This window comes from Panulirus ornatus, chromosome 65 (assembly GCF_036320965.1).
Source record: "Panulirus ornatus isolate Po-2019 chromosome 65, ASM3632096v1, whole genome shotgun sequence".
Lineage (NCBI taxonomy): Eukaryota > Metazoa > Arthropoda > Malacostraca > Decapoda > Palinuridae > Panulirus > Panulirus ornatus.
The window spans coordinates 7,240,061-7,265,000 of record NC_092288.1 but is presented as its reverse complement, the minus strand read 5'-3'; the positions used below and the strand labels follow the sequence as shown (position 1 = coordinate 7,265,000).

The 24,940-nt window shown below is 47.2% G+C and overlaps 1 protein-coding gene across 12 annotated transcripts in view; it reads right to left on the bottom strand.

Moving 5' to 3' along the window:
- Positions 1 to 21,703, bottom strand: part of cpo (couch potato) — a 245,170-nt gene extending 223,467 nt beyond the window's left edge. For 7 of the 12 annotated variants that reach the window (XR_011712175.1, XM_071657937.1, XM_071657932.1 and 4 more), the window contains exon 1: positions 21,480 to 21,703. Coding sequence is in view for 11 of the 12 variants with exons in the window: in XM_071657937.1 (XP_071514038.1) it covers positions 21,480 to 21,559 (80 nt within the window). In the remaining variant the exon portion in view is untranslated. Of the gene's footprint in view, positions 1 to 21,478 lie in introns of all 12 variants that reach the window. The other 5 variants (XM_071657934.1, XM_071657941.1, XM_071657943.1 and 2 more) reach the window with 1 other exon arrangement.
- Between the last annotated feature and the right edge of the window lie 3,237 nt (positions 21,704 to 24,940).

Genomic DNA, 24,940 nt, shown 5'->3' with positions numbered 1-24,940 from the left:
GTGTGTGTGTGTGTGTGTGTGTGTACGTTATTCCTAATGTCACCTTCTGAAAGCAAGGAAGGCAACTGTGACCTTTCGCACCATATATATATAAACAGTGCTATGAGTCCATTGGGAAATGAAACACGATAAGTTCCCAAGTGCACTTTCGTGTAATAATCACATCATCAAAGGAGATACAATACAATGCATATATATATATATATATATATATATATATATATATATATATATATATATATATATATATATATATATATATATAGGTTCACTGAGATAATTCAATGATTGGCTATCGATGTTAATTCCCTGGTGAGGGCCTCCCCCAGCCTGGCCAGACCGGCACATTCCCCACCTATACAATGATTTCCACCAGCACAACACAAACAATCTGTTCTCGTCTCTAATTAAAACCTTAGCGGGAAGCGACGCGCTGTCATCATGACGTCCACGTCTCCCCTTGCACGTCAGTGTGACGTATGCCTCCGCCTGCTGACGTAGTAGCCCTTGCTCCGGTGACACGTCCGTCGCTCGGGCGACGCGTACGTTCTGTAGGTGATGCGTGTGCGTCGTCCCGATGACGTACCAGTCTTGATGCGTTGTAGTTCCCCCTTCCCCCCCATCACACTCACAACGTCATGCCGTCCCCCGTCACATTAGTGACGTCACATTATCCCCCCGTCGCACCAGTGACGTTTCATAGCTCCCCGTTCTCCCGTGGTCCCCCTTCCCCCATGACATTAGTGACGTCACGTAGTCCCCCGTGACACTAGTGACGTCACACATTCCCCCCGTTACACTAGTGACGTCACTAGTAACACTTCCAGCGGGTGTTCCTCCTGTGTCTACCTTGTCCTGACATAGCGAGGGCTGAGCCACAGAGCTGGATCAGGATCCAAAGGTATTTGCTTGAGCTGGTACAATGGGTGATATGGTATCGGGAGAGCTGCATGCAAGCAGCGCAGGGCTGGGAAAGACGATGTCAGCTGAGGTAAGGTGAGGCGACATACACAGGCGTGGCAAGGGGTTCCCATCGGAGAGGTACGTCTTTGTCTGGAGGGAGGGAGGGGAGGGGTCGGGTCTCGTGGTGCAGCTAAAGGAGAGGTGGCGTTCCAAGATCCCGAGGTTGTGCGGAGGAATGAAGGAAGACTTGCCGAGGTCATATATGATCCTTTCCTCACTGATGTTCGAGAGGCTTTAAGAAGCCGAGGGCGGCATATGCAGTCATCTCTTCCCCCGTGTTGGTCTAGAACCCTGTGGAAGCCAAGAACGACATAGCGAGTCTCTTCTTCCTCCTCCTCCTCCTCAAGTTGTTCCAGAACCTTCTAGAAGCCATAGTCTCCTCTTCCTCCACTCACGTTGTTCCAGAACCTTTTGGAAGCCAAGGGTGGTACAGTCTTCTCATTCTTCCCTACGGCTGTTCCAGAATTTCCTGGAAGCCAAGGGTGGCAAAGACTCCTCTCTTTCCCCCCCTAAGGTTGTTCCAGAACCTTCTGGAAGCCAAGGGTGATATACTGCCTCCGTTTCCATCCCCTTGTGTTGTTCCAGAACCTCCTGGAAGCCAAACACCTTGAGACCTCGCCTCTAAGCCCCAAGTTCTACAAGACTTTAAAAAGATTACTGGAAGACCTAAGGACACTGCTGGAGGAGTGTAGTATATCCTGCACGGGGCTTCGGGAACCCAGAATCTTGGGGAGGAACCCCAAGAGCTTCCATGTCTTCACACACACACACACACACACACACACACACACACACACACACACACACACATCATGGCGTCCACGGCCAAATAATTCCACCCTACCACCACCAACTTTTCGTCCGCTACCACTATTTCGGGGCCGCCACCACACCCACAAGCTTTCCTCCACCATGACAATTTTAGGCCATCCCCCCCTTCCTCCTCCTACCCCTCCCGCGCCCCTCTTACTACAGTTTTGGGCCACGCCCACGGTTTCAGTCCCCCCCCTGCCATACTTTCATGGCCGGCGGCAACACCACCACCATCATCGCCGCTCACATACATGGAAAACATCCTTCGAATTAACAGGGGAGTATTATGTTAATGTAATACAGTGTCAGCTGCACATGACGGCGAGGATACAGCATCCGCTTCATAATAATAATAGTAATAATAATAATAATAATAATAATAACACCTAACTGGCGCTCCCCACCTGAGCGAGGACGTGTCACCAGCAGGAGAACAATGCCCCTCATTTGCACAAAATCCATTCTCTAACTGTCATAATATTCAACGTACGGGAAACCAGAACCAACCACCGTCCACCACAGCCAAGCCCCACAGACTGTATCATGTTTTACCTCAACGGTTTCGTACATACACCCTGGTTCAGCCCCGCCTCCCCATTCACAGCACGTCGCCCCCCGTATACCACATCGATCCAATTTTCTCTATCCAACATACTCTTATAATACTACTACTACTACTACTACTACTAATTATAATAATAACAATAGTGATAATAACAATTTCAGCCTTCCATACAAAAGTTAACAGCATTAGTATCATAATTTCAGCATTCCATACAAGTGTTAACAGCATCATTACTATAATTTCAGCATGCCATACAAGTGTTCACAGCAATCGTCCTAGTTAAATGCTCAATAGCATACCCTGTTCCCTCTATATCATCACATGGCTATAGTAAAATCAATGGGAGAGACACACCGCCATAATTACCAACACAACATTATCATTAGCGGACCGCTCAAAGGAGTGCAAATTAGAGCGAGAATTTACTTTCGGAAATGATGTATTGTCTTCGGGGAATTCTCTGTCCCCTTAATCATTATATAACGAAAATATATACGAGAGGAGTTTAATGATGATACAACATCGGTGAACTGCCCCCACTTTGTTGACATGGTGTTGGCAACTCTGGCTGGACCAGCGTCGCCAATGAACCCCTACCGACCTCGCCGGTCAGGAGGGAACACACACATACACACACACACACACACACACACACACACACACACACACACCTGCGAAGAACCTCCCTACCGTAGTGAAGCGGTTAAGCGTTCCTGACCGTGACGCATTCACGGACCGCCCAGGGTCGAGCGCATACGTTCGAGTCCTGGTCACGGCAGTCGGTCCACAGTCAACCCAGCTGTTCATCCAACCCTAGGGGCTGGAAATCCTACCCTCCCATTTTTTTTTTATTTTCCAAAAGAAGGAGCAGAGAAGGGGGCCAAGTGACGATATTCCCTCTAAGGCTCAGTCCTCTGTTCTTAACGCTACCTCGGCAATGCGGGAAATGGCGAATATATATATATATATATATATATATATATATATATATATATATATATATATATATATATATATATATATATACACACACGATAATTAGGGCCTCAGCTGCTCGTGCAGTCTCGGATAACATGGAAAAAAAGTACTATGTCGAAATTTTTCAACGAGGTGCACATCGCTCACCTCTGAGAGAGGGAGGGAGTGAGGGAGGAGGAGGAGGTGGTAGGTGGAGGAGGTGAGACAAGTCGGGGTGTGGCGGGTGGTGCGACAGGGACTGGGAGGAGTATGGAGAAGAAGAAGAAGGAAGGGTGGGGTGGGGATGGTGAGAGCAGGTACTGGGAGGGGCTTGGTAAAAAGGGGTGGGGGTGGAGGGATGCAGGCACCGGGAGGTGTGTGTGTGTGTGTGTGTGTGTGTGTGTGTGTGTGTGTGTGTGTGTTAGGGGAGGGGGCAGGACAGGACAATAGGAGGAAACTAACTATCTTGGTAAAATTGTATTCTGGCGGCAGGAAGACAAAGGGGAGGAGGAGGAGGGAGGTGGGGGGCGATGGGTAAGGAAAGGGTGGAGCAGAGTAAGGTAAGGCAGAGAGGAGGGGGACTGGCAAGGCGCGGGTGGGGGGTGACAGAGAGAGAAGGAAACAGCTGTATGACCGGAAGACACAGGTGAGCCACACCCACCACCAGCACACCTGCGACCACAGGATCATATACACCTGTTGTATCGCGCCCACCCTCCCCACCACACCACACCACATCCCCACCACACCACACCACATCCCCACCTCTCCATACCACACCACATCCACTACACCACACCACATCCCATCCCAACCATACCACACCACATCCCCACCTCTCCATACCACACCACATCCACTACACCACACCACATCCCATCCCCACCATACCACACCACATCCCCACTACACCACACCACATCCCATCCACTACACCACTCACCACATCCACATCTCATCCACTACCGTGACAATCCCACCCACTGAACCCTACCACAACACATCTTGAACCATACAGATACGCCACCCATCCACCCCCCCCTCCTCCTCTACCACCACCACACACCACTACGCCACACGACATGATCATCTACGTAATAATAATAATAATAACAATAATAACAATAATAATAATAATAATAATAATAATAATAATGTCCATTACCACGAGCTTAAGGTTAATTCTTTCGTACGTTGTGTTGACTGATGGAATCATTTACCACAGCGAACTGGCGTGGATGTTCTACTACTGCGTAACCCCGCCCTAACACCAGTTCACACAAAGTGAAAAAGAAAAATAAAGGTTTCGCCAGTAACGCGTTACTCTTAAAACCCAGCGGCAACTCCACCACAGTCCATCTTACTGGTAACAATCTACAAAACCTGCCTACATAATCGACCCGACCCTGAGTTAGCGAGTCGGTGGCCAGCGACCTTAAGACCGAAGGGCCGTGGTCGTCGTCGTGCCACAAGGGTCGTCCCGTCATTGCTCCAGGGTCGTGGCCGCCACCGCGCTCAAAGGTCGTGTCGTCGTGGTCAAGGGTCGCATCGTTGGGGGGTGGGGTGGTCAAAGGGGGGGATAATGGTGCGGGTTGAGGCGGGGTCATACCCAATCCCTGGCTCCTGACGACGAACACTATATCGGCTGAACGGCACAGAACTCGGGAAAACAGAACCGTTCATCTGTTCGACACAGAACAACAGTATGGTCTCCCATCTCGGGGAGGGCAGTTGCTGTGCGAGGTATTCAAATGCCTAATTACGGGAATGAGGGATGAAATACAAGCGTAAAGTGGGGGGAGTGAGTGGCTGGCCGAGAGAAATTCAAAATGAAGCACCACCCTCGGCCTTGAGCGATCAAGAATGTATACAACACAAATACAGTCCCGTCGCCAGTCAAATCAACAACTAACACGCAGTCAAATCAACAACCAACACGCAATGTATTTGGAATCAAGTTCATCACAATAGTACTACTATTTGACGAACGTTATGGCTTTCATTTCAAATAATGTTCTCTTGACTCTGAGGTGTGTGTGTGTGTGTGTGTGTGTGTGTGTGTGTGTGTGTGCCGGCACATCGGAAAAGAAAACGCACACAGGCTGAGCTAAAAATCCTCCGGCACTCCCTCCAGTGCGCCAGAGACAGAGTTCGCCGGGATGAAATTCGCCAGCAGAGAGTCCCCGTGTTGGTGCCACCGCCTCCACACTGTGGAACGAGACATAAGAAATCTAAAGCTTTGTTCCATACAACCTTCCATACAACCACCACTCGATCTACATCCTCCAACCAACCACCACAGGACCTTACGCCCTCTAACAGACGTTAAATGAGGCCTCATTCGCTCACATTCATCCATTCTCTAGAGGCCAAGTGTGATTCACAGACACTACAGCCCCTTATCCACAACCAGGTCCCACAGACCTTATACCATGGTTTCCTCCGGCCGCTTCATGTGCCCTGGCTCAATCCACTGAGAGCAACGTCGCCCCATGTATACCACATCCCTCCAGTTTACTTTATCCCGTGCACATCTTTCACCCCTTGCATGTTCAGGTTCAACTCAGCAAAGAGACACCAGACAAATGTACATAAATGCCCAGCGAGGAAGCTGGTACGTTTATCTAACACAGTACCTGGACACTAATGAAATCTACGCTGAGGTGACTATGAAATCTACGCTGAGTTGACTACACAAACACTCAAAGGAAAACTAAACCCTTGGCTGAAGACGGTTCCTGAGGGACCTCGAACAGACAACTTCGCCAGAGGACACGTGAGGAGAAACGTCACCTCATCAAGCAAGTCGTGCGGTGTGCGCTACGCGCTAACCCTGCCATTCACGGCAACCATCTCGTTGTGGACAGACAGACACATCGCTAAGTTGGATGAAAAAAAAAGTTATTCTCTTCACGAAGAAATGTTTCCATGTGTCTGAAGTTTTAGCAAAGTAGGGGAGTGTCCTGGATCAAACTTCCTCCCACTAAGGCAATGGATAATGTACCCCAGAGGTCAGGGAGGAGAGGCAGCATTTCCAGAAAGTTTGTGACGTAAACTGAACGATTCTTTTTCTTGGCTACGGTCTGGGCCAGTAATGTACCCGTCTCCCATACTTCAAAGCCCAGTACAGTACTGGATGGTCTCCCATATTCCGCTGTGGACAAATCAATACGTTCCTGACTCCACACCTAATGCTATACACTGGCAAAATATTTCTCAGTACTAACCTGTGCATTATAAATGTTCTTTATTCCTCCTCATGCTATGCACAACATACTTATAACACATACGAGACTGCATCTTACTTTAAGCCTACAACAACACTTGTGTTCTCCCAGTTAGGTTCCCAATGGAGATCTTCCATCACAGAGTTTTCACTGGACAATATTCTTCGTTATGACAAACGTCCCATTTTTTTTTTTTAATTATATATATCCAGCAACGTCCCGGAAGGTGTCAGCAAGCGGAATGTACCAGATAATATTCTGCAAGAGACATGACCTTTCATGCTATCCAGTGGGTATACTCGCTGGTACAGTGGGTATACTTACTATACCTGGGCATACTTGCTGCTACAGTGGGCATACTTACTATACCTGTGCATACTTGCTGCTACAGTGGGCATACTTACTATACCTGGGCATACCTGCTGCTACAGTGGGCATACTACTATACCTGGGCATACCTGCTGCTACAGTGGGCATACTTACTATATCCGGGCATACCTGCTGCTACAGTGGGCATACTTACTATACCAGGGCATACTTGCTGACACAGTGTGCATACTTACTACACTTACTGCACCAGGGCATACTTGCCGTGCACAAGGAATACTTCTCACGCACTGAACATATGCATGTATACCACGGCCTGATCAACATGCACCGGGAAATCCTTTGTGAGGTATTACAGAGGAAAATTATTTGCAAAAGTGTGTGTACGACCATTCCTAACTGTGGAGCAGGACGGGTCGACCTCTGGCCTTCTGACCTAACCCTTAAAGGTCGTATGTTCGTGCTTAAGTTAAGGGTTAAGAAACACAATACACTATATATATATATATATATATATATATATATATATATATATATATATATATATATATATACAGGGATAGATAGATAGATAGATAGGTAGATAGATATAGATATATTCTTGTCTACCAGTATATTGTATGAAAAAAAGAGTAATGTGTGAAAATCATACCTTCAAAATATACGTAATGCTATGTCATATAAGTCATGTAAAGTATACGTCAAAACTAATAACAAAAAAATAAAGGAATATGAGGTATACTCCTCAGGTATATATAAAAAAAAACTATGTATGCTATACCTAAAAGCTATGCACAGAGCTAAATCAAGCATAGCATACCTGAAAGATACAAAGCACAGATGCTGAGGTACGTATGTAAAACTCAAAAACCATAACTAAAGCTATGGACGATATTCCTGAAAAAATATATACATCAAGCGAAGTATGGTAGAACCTTCAGGCTTTGGGAGAGTGAATACACATGCATGGTACACCTTACAGTAAGAATAACGCCAGGTTTGAGATACACCTCAATGTCAAAATACAGGCGGGAAGACCAGAAGAAAAAAAAGGCTTTCAAAAGTAATCAAAATATAACAAATTATCAAAAAATAATTTTCTTCCAGTTCCTTAGTTGTCACCAGTACAGTAAAATGTTGCATTCATAATACCATCAGGCTTCAATTATCTTCCTAAAAAAAAAAAAATTGTATTTATTCTTATAGAAAAAAAAATTTAAGCTAGCCGAGATCATATTTTAGCAATTTGCTAATGAAGAAGCTACGCGAGTCTTCCACAGCCTAGCCTACCAATGGCCATCGTCAAACTAAGCCCAGACCTATGAGTTAGCGCGGTATATGGCCCAGCCTATAGCCCAGTCTTGTTCTGAGCCTGGTCAGCCTATAGCCTAGTCTTGTTCTGAGCCTGGCTAGCCTATAGCCTAGTCTTGTTCTGAGCCTGGCCCAGCCTATAGCCCAGTCTTGTTCTGAGCATGGCCTAGCCTATAGCCTAGTCTTGTTCAGAGCCTGGCCCAGCCTATAGCCTAGTCTTGTTCTGAGCCTGGCCCAGCCTATAGCCTAGTCTTGTTCTGAGCCTGGCCCAGCCTATAGCCTAGTCTTGTTCTTAGCATGGCCTAGCCTATAGCCTCGTCTTATCACCAGCACTGTTCCAAACCAATCCTGGAGCCTAGCCTTGTCCCCACCACCCTAGCCTAGCCCTTAACTTAGTTCAGTAAACCCAACAATGTTCCTTTGTTAAGGCCCAGCCTTGGTCTTCGCCTAGCCCAGCACACATACCCCTGGCTCTGCTCCTACCCCTGGCCTTGGCCGAGGGGTAACGCCAGCCAATACTGTAGAATCATCGACTTTCTTCAAGCCCCCACAACACCTTGCACTTTTTCACCCGCATGATCACTACTGCATAGCACACACTAGCTACAGGATATAACACACTAGCTACTGTATACTGCACACTAACCACATCATAACACACTACCTACTGTATAACACACACTAGTTACAGTATAAAACATACTAATTACTGTATAATTCACACTAACCTCATAATAACACACTAACTATTGTATAACACACACTAGCTACAATATAAAATACACTAGCTACTGTATAAAACACACTAGCTACTGTATACTGCATACTAATCACATCATAACACACTAGCAACTATATAAAACACACTAGCTCCTGTATAACACACTAGCTAATGTATACTGCACACTAACCCACATGATAACTCCTTAGTTACTACATAAAACACTACCTACTGCATAACACACACACACGCTACTTTATAACACACGAGCTATTGTGCAATATACCAGCTACTGTATAATACACACTAGCGTAATGCACAGCACAACCCTAGCTACTGCTTAATGCACAGCACAACCCTAGCTACTGCTTAATGCACAGCACAACCCTAGCTACTGCTTAATGCACAGCACAAACCTAGCTACTGCTTAATGCACAGCACAAACCTAGCTACTGCTTAATGCACAGCACAAACCTAGCTACTGCTTAATGCACAGCACAAACTAGCTACTGCGTAACTGTATCATAGTGCACAGAGAAAATACCTAGCCAATGATGACGTTACGATATTGCAACTTTAACGAAACTGTATCTTAAGGAAACACCCATAACCAAACCCTGAGACTTAAGTGCAAGTTAATTCCAATATCGTCACTTTTTTTTTTTTTTTTTTGGGGGGGGGGGGGGGGCTAACCAATCCAAACCTTAATCCATGCTACCCTAACCTTAACCCATAGTAACCTATACCCTTGACCCACACTAACCTAACAACCCAAAACCAACCTTGACCTAAAGTAACCAAAACACAACCTTAGGCCAGGGTGTCCTAACCTTAAAAGACCCAAGGTAACCTAGCCCACCCAAAATTATAACATTCAGATTTAGTAATATGAACTGTAAAACGAAAAAAAAAATCATTAATTTTTTTTATCATGTCCCCCCTCTGTTCCTGGCGCTACTAGATAACGCAGGAAATGGCGAACATGTTTTGAAAAATTACATATATACATCTTTCTTTTCGTACTATTCGCCATTTCCCGCGTTAGCGAGGTAGCGTTAAGAACAGAGGACTGGGCCTTTGAGGGAATATCCTCACCTGGCCCCCTTCTCTGTTCCTTCTTTTGGAAAATCAAAAAAATAATGAGAGGGGAGGATTTCCAGCCCCCTCCCAGAGCACGACGGGGTCCGAGCCTTGAGTATACTGACCTGGCCTTTGACCTGACGCCTTAGGGTACTAGCCAAAGGCCAGGCCATGACAGCCAAAGACCGTAGCGGTCGTGCTTAGGAACCATCTTCCAAATGGGCGGTGTGGGGAAGGGCGTGATCCCTCGCCGGGCCACCAACGCAACCACCAGTGCCGTCACCTGTGGTCAGCCAGCGACACCACACCTGCCTACCTCACTACAACGGCAAATTGGGACTCCCATCTCCAGTGTCGTGCAACACATGCCACACTCACTCCTCCCTCCCTCCCTCACCTCACACATGGGATCAGTGTTGTGCGACACATGCCACACTCACTCCTCCCTCCCTACGTCCCTCACCTCACCTCACCTCACACATGGCATCAGTGTTGTGCGACACATGCCACACTCACTCCTCCCTCCCTACGTCCCTCACCTCACCTCACCTCACACATGGCATCAGTGTTGTGCGACACATGCCACACTCACTCCTCCCTCCCTACGTCCCTCACCTCACCTCACCTCACACATGGGATCAGTGTTGTGCGACACATGCCACACTCACTCCTCCCTCCCTACGTCCCTCACCTCACCTCACACATGGCATCAGTGTCGTGCGACACATGCCACACTCACTCCTCCCTCCCTACGTCCCTCACCTCACCTCACCTCACACATGGCATCAGTGTCGTGCGACACATGCCACACTCACTCCTCCCTCCCTACGTCCCTCACCTCACCTCACCTCACACATGGCATCAGTGTTGTGCGACACATGCCACACTCACTCCTCCCTCCCTACGTCCCTCACCTCACCTCACCTCACACATGGCATCAGCAAGTATGCAGTAGATTCGTACATCAACACATCCCCTTCACGCCCACGCGCACTATTTTTTTCCTTTTTGTCTTTTCCATTTTCCATTTCACCCCTCAAAGAAAAGAAAAAAAAAAAGACGAAATATTTTACATTATCCCCGATGAATAATAATAAAAAAGAAACCCAGATTTAATTAACCGAAAGGCCCCAAAAAAAAATATGTATTAATTTTCTCATTTCTCCGCACTGTCGTGGTGGTGGTGGTGGGGGATGGCGAGAGGCTGGGCTCACACACCACCACCAGGAACCCAGACAGACCAGGCACGGTGTTGGCCAGGGCCGGCAAACCGACGTGAAGTACACCGAGGCTGAACCAGACGACACCAACCGGTTTTCCTCGGAAGGGCACTCAACAGCCACTGAAAAAAAAAAAAAAACCCACTGCAAGCCCTCCCGATACCTCCCTGGTCCGTGGTTGCCACCCGCCCCCTAACCTGTTCCAAAGGGGAGAGAAAATAGCAGGAACTACGAAGGAAAGGAAGGAAGGAAGGAAGGAAGGAAGGAAGAGTAGTGCGAGCAAAGGGACGGGACAGTGGGGAGGCCGACCTCCAAAGTCCTCAATTTGCGTAAGGTCCGGATAGTCCCAGCGTCACCACCCACCTCACTCCATGTACGACGACTGAGGACAATAACAACACAGTTGCTCCACGTGTGCCAGACCACGACTGAGGACAATAACAACACAGTTGCTCCATGTGTGCCAGACCACGACTGAGGACAATAACAACACAGTTGCTCCACGTGTGCCAGACCACGACTGAGGACAATAACAACACAGTTGCTCCATGTGTGCCAGACCACGACTGAGGACAATAACAACACAGTTGCTCCACGTGTGCCAGACCACGACTGAGGACAATAACAACACAGTTGCTCCATGTGTGCCAGACCACGACTGAGGACAATAACAAAACAGTTGCTCCATGTGTGTCAGACCACGACTGAGGACAATAACAACACAGTTGCTCCACGTGTGCCAGACCCGCGCGTCTCCTCCCAGTGCACATCGCTTCCATGTGACTTTCAGGACCTGACTGATGGCTCCAGGGGTAATAAGTTGTGCTGGTGGTGGGTGGAGGGGGAGAAGGTATAACATGGGTTCCTCCCGCACACCCACCCATGCCACTCAACCCTTTAAACCCCTACGGAGAACGTCATTATCACCTACGAGAATCTAGACGATCGTTGGGTGATGGACGTCCAGGTCTATGATCTGACCTTTGAGGATCAGGTCAGAGGGCCCCGCCCGTCCGTCTTACCCCAGAGGTCGTCGTATCGTCGAGGTCAAACTTTTCGTCAGCCAGGAGGCAGGTGCATTACACCTGCTGTTGCCGTGACGTGACGACCCCCCCCCCCCCCCCGTTTTTCATGAGTGGATTCTATATTTCTTGTGTGGCGAGAGCACCGAGTGTGTCGTCGGCTCTCCGCTCACTGGCTGCTACCTCAACCGTACTAGCTCGCACTCTCCAGCCCTCCCACCACCGCCTCCTCCTCCTGTCCGCCAGCCCCTCTGGAACCTCAGCCCGTCTACATTAGGCACCGCCGCTCCTTGTCATGGTCGTCATGGCTCATGTCTGCGTGAGGTTCCTCCGTTCTCTGTGACAAACCTCAGCTCGTATCTGCGTGAGGTTCCTCCGTTCCCTGTGACAAACCTCAGTTCGTATCTGCGTGAGGTTCCTCCGTTCCCTGTGACAAACCTCAGCTCGTGTCTGCATGAGATTTCACCGTTCCCCTACGTATCCCTACCATAAAGCGTGTCGTCATGCACGCCACTCCCGGTACAACACACACACACACACACACAAACCACCATCACCTGCAAGCGGGACTTCCAGCCAGCCGTCGCAACGGACGGGCCGTTGACGCGTTCTGCTTCGCTTGATCGCTCCTCCTCCCCCGGTATCTCCCCACACTTCCTCCTCCTCCCGCAGTAACTCCTACGCCCCACACATACTACTCCTCCTCCCCAGTAACTCCCACAATTCTTCCTCCATCAGTAACTCCAACGTCCCCATCCTAACCTAGCCATACGTATGCCACAAAAAAAAAACTACACCTTCCCTACCATGCTTCACCCTACCCTAACCTTCCCTACCCTAATACAACCTACCCTTCTCTACCCTAATTTAACCTACCCTTCCCTGCCAAAACTTACCCTAACCTCCCCTTTCTCTACCGAAATCTAACTTACCATGACTTACCCTAATCTAACCTAACCTACCTTTTCCTACCGCTGGATAACCTAACCTAATCTAACTTACCCTTTCCTACCATAACTTAAAACTAAATTAACCTTGCCTACCATAACTTAAACCTAACCTTCCCTTCCCAACAAAACAACCATACCTAACCTATCATCTCCTACCATAACTTAACCAATCCTTCCCCACAATAACCTAACCTTTTCCTAACTTAACCTAATCTACCCTTCCCTACCATACTAACCCTAACTTAATCTAACAATCACTTTGCAATTTTCTTCTTCCAACACAAGTCTTTGGGCAGCTGAAGAGATAATATCTACAAAGCTGACGTTACGGGAACAGTGACCATTACGAGAGCACACACACACACACACACACACACACTGAGGAAGCAAACGAAATGAATTGTTACCAGTCGCCTTTCTGCACCCACACACCTTACCAAGCCTAGCCACCCGACCCTCCCTCCCTCCCTGAGCACGGCGGTACGATCCTCAAGGATGACAGGCGTGACCTGGCCGCCCCTCGAGTCAGGTCAAAGCAACAGGGACGCCCGCCCTGAGAACAAGCTTCAGTGCGTCGTGTGGGCTGTAGGAGTAGTTAAGGAGAGCTGGGCCGAGATAATGAGGTGAATCGAGTTACGATGCAATGACCGAAGTTAGGAACAGCGCTAATCCACAGGAAGCCTAGGCTAAGATACAGATGATCGACCACGTAAAAAGGACGAGTGAGAAGCTCAAGAGGAAAATGAAATACAAGTTACAGGGAAGGTTAAGTTACGGATTTGCATCAGGGAAGAGACATTGTACGAAGCTGAGCTTCGGTAAAACTTATAAAACTGAATTAAGGTATTTAATCTGGACTGTTAAAGAGCCATGCTACAGAAATGGTATTTCAAAGAGGCAATCTATATTGTTTGATCTGCTACAGACCCAAATGACACAATTGTGCTTCTGCAGAGCTAAGCTATACAGATAGGGTATTACATAGCTGAGCTGAGCGAGAGCTGGATTGCTACTGAGCTGAGATGAGCTAAAGAGATGGAGTGTTACGCAGTCGAGCTAAGCTATGGGGGGGGCTGAACGGTTACAGAGCTGAGCTACTGAGGGATAAGGCAAACTTCATATAGACGGCTAGACGGAAAAGATACATTAAGTCATGCGCTAACTCAGGGACTGACTCGGCCATGCTGGAGAGAGAGAGAGAGAGAGAGAGAGAGAGAGAGAGAGAGAGAGAGAGAGGGGGAGGGCAAGCAAGCGAGAGGGAATCTGGCAGAAGTCTATAAAAACAACTGCGAATCAAATCCGTGGACACCTGACCCGTTTTTCCTTAATGGGCGAGGGGCAAGGCAACGACCGACACTGTACATCTGCCTTATAAAAACTTGCCCCACGCAAGGCAAACCTATTTCTCGACTTCCTCTTCCTTACGATCATATTCCAAACCTTCTTCCATCATATTCCAAACCTTTTTCCATCATATTCCAAACCTCTTCCATCATATTCCAAACCTTCTTCCATCATATTCCAAACCTTCTTCCATCATATTCCAAACCTTCTTCCATCATATTCCAAACCTTCTTCCATCATATTCCAAACCTCTTCCATCATATTCCAAACCTTCTTCCATCATATTCCAAACCTCTTCCATCATATTCCAAACCTTCTTCCATCATATTCCAAACCTCTTCCATCATATTCCAAACCTTCTTCCATCATATTTCAAACCTTTTTCCATCATATTCCAAACCTTTTTCCATCGCCAACAGTCTAACTCTGCGTGCGAGGCGCGGAAATCTACCGCCTCACTATGAATGCTAACTTGGTTTTATTTATAAATACCCCCATTTTCTTTCTCTCTCTTTTTTTTTTTTTTTTTGTTATGGAATGACCAGGCACAATCTCACGGCCACCGTGACTCATTCTACCCGCCCGCCCGCCTGCTGCTGCTGCTGGTGTATTACGAGATGGAAACCCACTACATGACAAACCTAGTCATCCTCCAGGGTAGAAACTCTCTCTCTCTCTCTCTCTCTCTCTCTCTCTCTCTCTCTCTCTCTCTCTCTCTCCCTCTCTCTCTCTATGGAGAATGCCTCCTTGCCTACAAGAGGGGGACTGAAATACTTCGTCAAAAGTAAAGACTGTCTCCACTAGGTCAGGTGAGACACCAAACTGAGTAAGAGAGAGAGAGAGAGAGAGAGAGAGAGAGAGAGAGAGAGAGAGAGAGAGAGAGAGAGAGAGAGTGAGTACTGCTAATTTAATACGATTTCATGAATCCCATTCCATTTATATATTTCTTTTTTTAACCATTCATTTAACAACCTAACGCAGCCCAGGGTCACCAAGTCACCCACCCCTTAAGGTAATCATGGCAAAGGCGCTAAATTCGGATCTATTCTCGTCTGTATCGATCAAAGAGAAAATCAAAATTGTCCCCTCGAGTACGACCCCTTCACAGTACCATGTCCTGGCCTTTGACCTAATTCTTAAAAGGTCACACGACCCGAGGGGGTTCAGATATCCGGGACAACGTCTCCTTATCTTATCAAGTCAGGCCTGTGAGTGCATAGCAGAGCGAGGCTACATAGCCCCCCCCACCAGCAGCCTAGCTTCCCTGACACACGACCCCGAGAAAAATATTATATTCAAATGTACTGTTTGGAACGGACCATTTTGAGCGCAACACACACACACACACACACACACACACACACACACACACACCGAGAACACCAAAATGAGATAAGTAACCCATCGAATACCAAGCATTTCCAACGCTGCTTCATCGGTATATGGGTCCAGCTGGAGGTAGGCTGGCCATGGGGTTCACTGTGTGAGGCAGCATGATATCATGGTTCAGTGTGTGCCAGCGGTGGTGTATAGGTTCAATGTGAGGTAGCATGATGCACTGGTCAAGTGGGAACGAGCAATGTCCAAATGGTGACATGACATGACCCACACCACCATGTCACTTTTGTACGAAAACAGCGCTACGGACCCACGGCATAATGTCATGGGATTAGGGGAGGGAGGGAGGTTGAATGGGGGGAAGAAGAGGAGAAGAAAAATCTATTTCTAAGATACTACGACACAAAAGATCTTGCCGGGAATCTGCATATAGACCCCGCGTATTTCCAACCCCACACTACTACACTGAGAAACCTGACCCCACACGGACCGCGTCACACACACACACACACACACACTACACTGTGGTCACCCACGACAACTTCACCCCACACAATAAAAAAAACGGATGGGTAGAATCTATTGCTCAGATAAACGGTCAGAAAACGCAATGCATCGGGTGTTGAAGCCAGCAAATCAGTTCATCCGGTCAATAAATAAACAGCTGGAGCCATCAATCGCTCGCTGCAATCACATGTGTAGTTTTAACTTCGTTGAAGTCACGCTTCTTGTCTGTCATTAAACTTCGTTTTCCCGTTTGTTTATCTTGTCTACACTGCTGCCAACACTACGTGGCAGTAAAACAAGTCCGCATGCCCTTGGTACACATAGGTGGATTCAAAGGGAGTCACAACTCACCCCAGTGGCCAATACAGCCTCGGTGGATTTTCATAAAGGTGGCTATATCGACCAACTCATGTCCCCAGTGGACATATTGATACTTGCCAACACGTTTTCGGCGAGACAAGCACCCATGTCCCAGGCGCGACAGCCTAATCCTATCAAGGTCTAATGGCAGATATATCTGCTTTTGCGTATCAAAGTTACCTACGATATATTACTACAATATCCCTACCGTCTGTCGACAGGTACTGTGACTTAGCTCACAATGAACCCATACATCATGTTAGCTCACAACCTATATACAACATGCTAACTCAAAATGAATTTACCCTTACATTGTGTTAACACACTGAACCCATACACCACGATAGCTTTAACCGATGTATGTACCATACTGGCTCACCCTAAACCCCTACGCCATGCTGGGCTCACACTGAATTCCTAAATCATGCTGGCTCACACTGAACCCCCATACCCATGCTGGCTCACACAGAACCCCCATACCATGCTGGCTCACGTTGAACCCCTTACAACATGCTGGCTCACGTTGAACCCCTACACGTTGCTGGCTCACACTGAACCCCTACACGATGCTGGCTTATACTGAACCCCTACACGATGCTGGCTTACACTGAACCCCTACACGATGCTGGCTCACACTGAACCCCTACACGATGCTGGCTCACACTGAACCCCTCACACCATGCTGGCTCACACTAAACCCCTACATCAAACTGGCTCACACTGAACCCCTACACCATGCTGGCTCACACTGAACCCCTACAACATGCTGGCTCACACTGAACCTCTACATCCATGCTGGCTCACACTAAACCCAGAGACCATGCACTCACACTGAACCCCTACACCACACTAGTTCACACTGAACCCATTCAGCAAACTACCTCAAACTGAACCCATACACCAATGAAGCAATGTTACATACAGCCTTGTCGTGTGGGACATATAACTAGACAGATTTGCTGACTTTTAAGTCTTATGATATGAGCAAGATTAAAGCAAGGCGTGTGTGTGTGTGTGTGTGTGTGTGTGTGTGTATAACTACAAGATCAGCTTTCATCAGCTGGTCAGTTCCCGAGCCGGAGCCGACCATCCCATTCACACCTCTCCACACATGCTTGGTGAAGTTCACACAACGCTCGACGCATGTCACCCACTTTCACACAACGCTCTGCGCATGTTCCACGCTCACCCAAAGTTCTGCGTACGATAACCCCATTCTACAGAACGTTCTGCGCATGCCACCCATATATATATATATATATATATATATATATATATATATACATATTTCACACCCAGCAGCAGTACAGTACGCCGCGTTGATGCCTAACATCAATAGGTCGTCTTCAACTCCTGCGTCTGCTGCGCCCTTCCTACGCCAATCTAAGACCTACTAAACTCTTCCACTAACACAAAGAACTTCGTTACGACCCCAGCGGGGTTGTTGTTCTTTCGAATTCCTTTGTATCCTGTGATAAGCCACTCCCCAGTATATTTCATCCGATAAGCATTGCGTCTCCTGAATCACTTACCCACACAATCTTCAGTTAAATAAATCTTATCTGTATGCATTACGTAACTAAGCAATCGGAAGGGTTCTCAAACACTGAGGAGTTGTATGTTGGGGGGTTAATACACACACACACACACACACACACACACACACACACATATATATATATATATATATATATATATATATATATATATATATATATATATATATATATATATTGGAAAGGATCACAATTTTGCGCGTGATTAAGATATTCCTATGAGTCCACGGGGAAAATGAAACACAAGTTCCCAAGTGCACTTTCGTGTAACAATCACATCATCAGAGGATATACAAGAAAGAAATATGAGTCAGCTTATTTACAACGAAGAGACGTAGCTAGGACGCCATTTGGTAAACACGTGATTGTCCAAGATTGTCTGCCTTGGACAATCACATATATATATATATATATATATATATATATATATATATATATATATATATATATATATATATAAGCTGGAGTAAATCTGTGTTCCATTTGTTAATGGTGAATCACTAGGATACTAGAATCGTAGAAGATCGTTAAAGTCGCACACCAATACACACACACAATAAAAAGGGGAGCAGGGATATGTCACCTGCCTCTAATTACCGACCCATTAGTATTACGTCAATAGCGTGTACAATCACTGGAAGCAACGCGAGCAAACTCCCGATTCGTTGTCAGGTGGGAGGACCAGGAGCGTAAGTAATGAGTCATAATACTGTACCACGACTTCACCCACCGCAGGGCGCTCGCTGGTGTGTCTGTCATCACCACCACTTGGCCAGCGTTGGAGGCGGATGATAGCGAAGTGATGAGGGGGCAAGACGATGGCGTGTGTGTGTGTGTGTTATTTACCTCAACTTTAAGCAAAAGCTTTCTACGGGAACCACGTAGGTCCAGGAGAGTTTGGAGGCGCATTGATCTGGGAGAAGAAGTAGTTCCCGACTGTTGGATGATGATAATGCCATGAGTAACGAAGTGAAAGCACAAATGACAAACATATCTGGGGATTCTCGTCAAGTGTCACTCGAAGTGACACATCTTGGCTCCAGTCATGAGCAATCAACACGATCACTAAAGATGATGATGATGATGGAATACACGACAGTTTTAAAGTCAATAAAACGACAACGAACTCGACGAGGAACAATATATACAGACAATGTCCAAACGGTCCTGCTGGCCCCCAACCACTGAACTGGACTTAAGAGGAGGCAAAACTCAATCTACTGAGGGGGAGAAAATAATCATTTCAAGATGGAGGAATGCTGGTTTGGACAGACCTGATGGAAAAGACAATGGCGTATTACTGTGCAGAACAAGCCAAATAACCACTGTTGCCAACAGGTCACTTCCAAACTCCACTAAAACAATCTTTATATATCACAGTTGTCCTGCTGCTCAGTGTTGGTCACCGTACCATAAACTGGATATAAATTCACCTGATTAGTACACTCTCTTGAAAGGTGTAGCAGAGTCAGGGTCGATACGATCCTAGATACGAAATGGAGGCAATGGATAAAGAGGAGGTACATAACGTATTATACGTAATGAGGAGACGAGTTTCTAAACTTTCAAAAGAAACGTGTATAAAAAGATATACGAAAGTACTGGCCTAGAAACGGAGACCAAGTTAACTCCCATATATTACCATAAGCTTATTGCTGAACTTCCAACATAGCTTGGATATACACTTGAGTTGCAACGACTTTAGCATACATGAGCTGCCTTTAATTAAACACCCCCCCAAAAGACATATATTGCAATAACTTGTCATTCATATATGTCCTCTTGAAATTTCACCCTGGCCAAGCTAACCTAGTCAGCACCAGTATGAATCTTCCTCTTCATCATCCCCCCTCCCCAATCCTCTCACCCCCAGACAACGTAACTTGCTTAACCGTTAACTTCAATGCCCAGACGAAAGTTAGGCGTCGTCGTGTGTCTTCTACGGTGTAAACACTATTCCTCTCCCACCTTACTCTCGCATCAGTTTACTAACAGGCGAACTGAACATACTAGGACAGTAATCTTCACTGAACAGATGAACGATATTCTTTAAAGTCTGGAAACCCAAGTTAGTAACACGTAACTGAGCTGCCTGCCATCTTTTTATCTCTTTTTTTTTTAGAATGAAGTCATATGATCACCTGGACTGGAGCCATCATCGCAAAACAGGTTAATCTGCCAAACATTTCACCTTCAGCAGATTACTGGGCTGTTTGAAGGTTCTGTTCAAACATTCGGTGCAACAACGGACATGGGTCACAACACTGGCTACTACTCGTACGTTCTGTGCCTGCTTGGTAGGTTCCCCATACAATACAACACGTTTTTTTTTTCCCTCGTACAACAACGAGGATTCGAACATTACTGCAACTATTGCAACTGCATGGAGAGTAAACGCTAAGCTATGTTCGGTACGGTCATTTTTAGGTTCCTGTCCACTGTACATCATCTGTGCTACGCGATCACATCAGCATCAAACATATATATAAAGAAAAGTCTTTAAATTGGTTGTGGGATATGTATCAGGTGAGAAAGTCCATAACCTGGATATAGTAGAATTCCCTGAGGTGTTAGAAGTTTCGCACTACCCAGCCCCCACCACATAACGTTACACACTACCAATCATATCAACACGACTGTAATTCGAACAGAGATCATCACTGGAAGATACGACTGAAGGCCTTTTAATGGTCTTGAGGGAACTTGGCCATCTATGATCACAAGACTAGGAAGGCAGGCTCGGTGCTGCACAATTCTTACAACTAAAACTCTACACCCACACTGAATCCACCGAGATCACGAGTCCAACAAGAAATGGCTTCCTTTTTTCCGTGCAGAGTGTGACCAGGGTCGGCTCTCGTGGGCCCCTGGCCGACTCCCAGGCTCTGGTTGAGGTCTTGCAAATGGCGCGGGGCCCCCCCATCACGTCGATACAGGACAACAGTTCTCCAGCGTAAATACTTATTCAGTTACCGCCACTTCTCCCGAAGCAACACATTATTTACGTTAACTTTTGCACAAGATATCATGGGAAAATTGGATGGTTATGAGAAATTCAAGGATGAATTGGCATTTTAACATTCCTCCGTAGTAGAGCTTTGTTCTGCTGACGCGTTATGTCTTCCGCTGACGGGTCACAGTTCCTAGGTTGACTTTAGAGACTCACTTTCCTTGGACAAGAACACAAGGTGTGTGCACAGTAGTGGTTTGGACTGACCTCCTCTTCAGCTGCTGCTGTGTTGACGGAGTCCATGCTCTGGGACAGTGCGTTGCTGTTATCCATGGTCACGCTGGTCATCGTGCTGTGCGCAGTGCTGTTGTGTGGTGCTCGCTGTGTGGTACAGGGAGGAGGAGAGGATGAAAAGAAGAAATAAAGTCACAGAAACGTAAGGACGTGACTTTGTCGTTTCACCCACACACACGGACTGCCAGACTCTCAAGCCGGGTGCTCAGGTGTGTGCTGGACGTGACGTCACTTGTCCCCGCCTACCAAGCCACCGCGGGGGAAGAGGAGTCGGAGGAACCACCTGCCGGAACAGTTTTCTGTTGCTTTGTTTCGTGCGCACTTCCCCATATTTCTCATGATTGGGCTCCGATTCATCCTAAATCTTAATAGAGATCAGCAGCGAGACATAATGAGCGATTCTCGGGAGAGAGGACAGCGTGTGAGAAGGAACAGTGGGCGGGGTTGGAAATGAGGAGAGCCAGGATGGATGCTCCGCCTCACCAGGTAGAGGAGGGGGGAGTCGGTCGCGGCAGGGGTCATTCGGCCCCACCTGGCCTGAGCTATGAGCCCTGGCGGCCCTCCCTTCGATCCACGCCCCCTGCAACGTGGCATACCAGCTCTAGCCCAATGGCTTTATGAGGCGGGTATAATATGTGCCGCGCTCCGCCGCTGTGCTCCATTATTCAGAGCGGTTTGTTGGAGTTTGTGAGTGCCTTCCTCATGTCACAGGTCAGATATTCACCTGCAGCGGAGGGTTCAGACATTAGATGCAACTCTCTAGATTACCAAAATTACACAAGAGAAATCGGACTTCGGGCGGGCTGGGCAAACGCGGCGGCCGAAGTCACTTGAGAGGGAGGGGGTGGTGGGAGCAGAGCAAGACGTAGTAATAACTTCAGAGTTCATTTTCTACTGTCAGTTACCTCTCGCTGAAAACGCACACAATATCTGCTTGACACAGAAGATTTCTTCTCGGGCACAGACTGGCGGCAGTACCACCCCTGTTCCACTGCCTTCACTGGAACACACGAAAACCTAATTCCGGAACCGCATCTTTTTTTTCCAGCTAGACTTCAGACCTGGAGCAAGGGGATAATATACTATGTGTGAAAGAAAATGGGCAGCTTCGGGCTCTTCCGAGAAAATGCAAGTGGGACTTACTGAAGCCCGATATTAACCTCCTCGGAGCAACATCGACGGTACGACCCCTGAGCACGATGGTACAACCTTTTTCAAAGCACCGCGTTACGACCTGGGGGTGTGATAGCATAGCCCCCTAACTTGTGGTGAAAGGCTGGGCCATCTTAACCAAAGGCCCGTACCCTTGTAATGAATAAATCAAACGAGTCACTGGGCGCATCACAACATAACAGTTACCCAGCCACCTGCACACACACACACACACACACACACACACACACATACACAACACACACGGAGAGACACCCCAACCACCTCCACACACACACACACGGAGACACACACATACAGTGACCCCTTGACTCGTCTATGGGTTGTGAGTTTCACTCTGGTCTCATGGACCACCTTTCTCAATGTCACTGTCCCACCAGTGGTTATGGTCACTGTCCCACCAGCAGTTATGGTCACTGTCCCACCAGTACAGTTATGGTCACTGTCCCACTAGTACAGTTATGGTCACTGTCCCACCAGTAGTTATGGTCACTGTCCCACCAGTATAGTTATGGTCACTGTCCCACCAGCAGTTAGGGTCACTGTCCCACCAGCAGTTATGGTCACTGTCCCACCAGTACACTTGTGGTCACTGTCACACCAGTACAGTTATGGTCACTGTCCCACCAGTACAGTTATGGTCACTGTCCCACCAGTACAGTTATGGTCACTGTCCCACCAGTACAGTTCTGTCTGAAGTGTGTTTTTCTGGGGAAATAATGTAGTTTTATGGTCTGCAAGATTTTTTTTTCTGGGCTACAAAGCGTTTTTCTGGACTATAAAATGCTTTTTAGGCCACAAGTTGTTTTCTAGGTTACCAGGTGTTTTCTAGGCTACCAAATGTTTTCTAGGCAACCAGGTTTTTCTAGGCTACAAGGTGTTTTCTAGGCTACCAGGTGTTTTCTAGGCAACCAGGTGTTTTCTAGGCAACCAGGTGTTTTCTAGGCTACCAGGTGTTTTCTAGGCAACCAGGTGTTTTCTAGGCTACCAGGTGTTGTCTAGGCTACCACGTGTTTTCTAGGCTATCAAGTGTTTTTTCAAGTTACCAGGTGTTTTCAAGGCGACCACGTGTTCTCCAGGTTACCACGTGTTTACTAGGACTACCAAGAGTTTCCCCAGATGACCAGGTGTTTTGCGAGCTTAACAGGTGTCTTCCTACGGCAAGAGGGGGAGGGACCCTGGCCATGCAAATTTTGGGTGTCCCACAAGCGGCCAGGAGTCTTATCTTATCTATCTTGTGGGGGGGAGTCGGAGGGCGTCGGCCTGCGAGACGTGTGGCGTGTGGGAGGGAGGGATGCGCGTGAAGGCGACCGAGTGTGGTTTTAATCAACTGCAATTATGAGTGAACGAGAACCAGAGGTCAGTAGTGGAGGAGGGAGGGAAGAACAGACCCCCAGGAGTTGGGCGGATGATCGAGATGGGGGAAAAAAATAGAGAAAATCGTATTATGAGATTATGATAAATGCGTCCTGGTGGAGAGCGGTGCTTATTTACTATATACCTCATTCGGCGCTGAAAACAAAAGGGAATTTTTTCGTTTTTTGCTTTTTTTTTTTGGTTTAAATAGCTTCATATTGTTTATTTTCTGTTCTGCACGTTTGAATGCACGTTGTAGGTCTACATTTCAGACGGCTCATCTATCGTTCGGCTCCCGGGGAGTCGTTAGGGCCGTATGTTGGTTAATGAACTCGACGGCAACTGTAGCCTATCACACACACACGACGCGCCGCTTGGTGAAGCGGCTCCACCACCTACTTCATGATGACCTCACACACACACACACCTGGTCTGGGGTACAGTGTCCCTCTTATTGAGATAGAGTACAACCTTAACATGGCTTTTATTAATAAAGAAAATAGTTTTATTTTCTATTTTTTCTGACTTACGTAGGATTATTATATCCAAACAAAATAAAGTCGTGATGAAGCACAACAAATCTCTGGTGTCTGTGTGTGTGTGTCGGTCTACAATACACAGACTTCCTGAAACTCTTCTGCTGGGTCCTCTGGGGGCGAAGACCTGACGGGGGGATCTGATAACTTTATTCTGAGTCACTTGTGAGCGAGATCTGGATCCCCTTGGTCCCGTCTACCGTCCCGGGATCACACGACCGAAATGGAACAGCAACAGACCAGCGGACCCCAACGAAGCTCTTTGGGATAGACGAATGGATGAAAAAAAAACCCACTTCATTCATGTGGTAGAAAGACATAATAGAACCTTCAACCTCATCGTACAGTTAGGTAGCGAGGCGCACGTAAT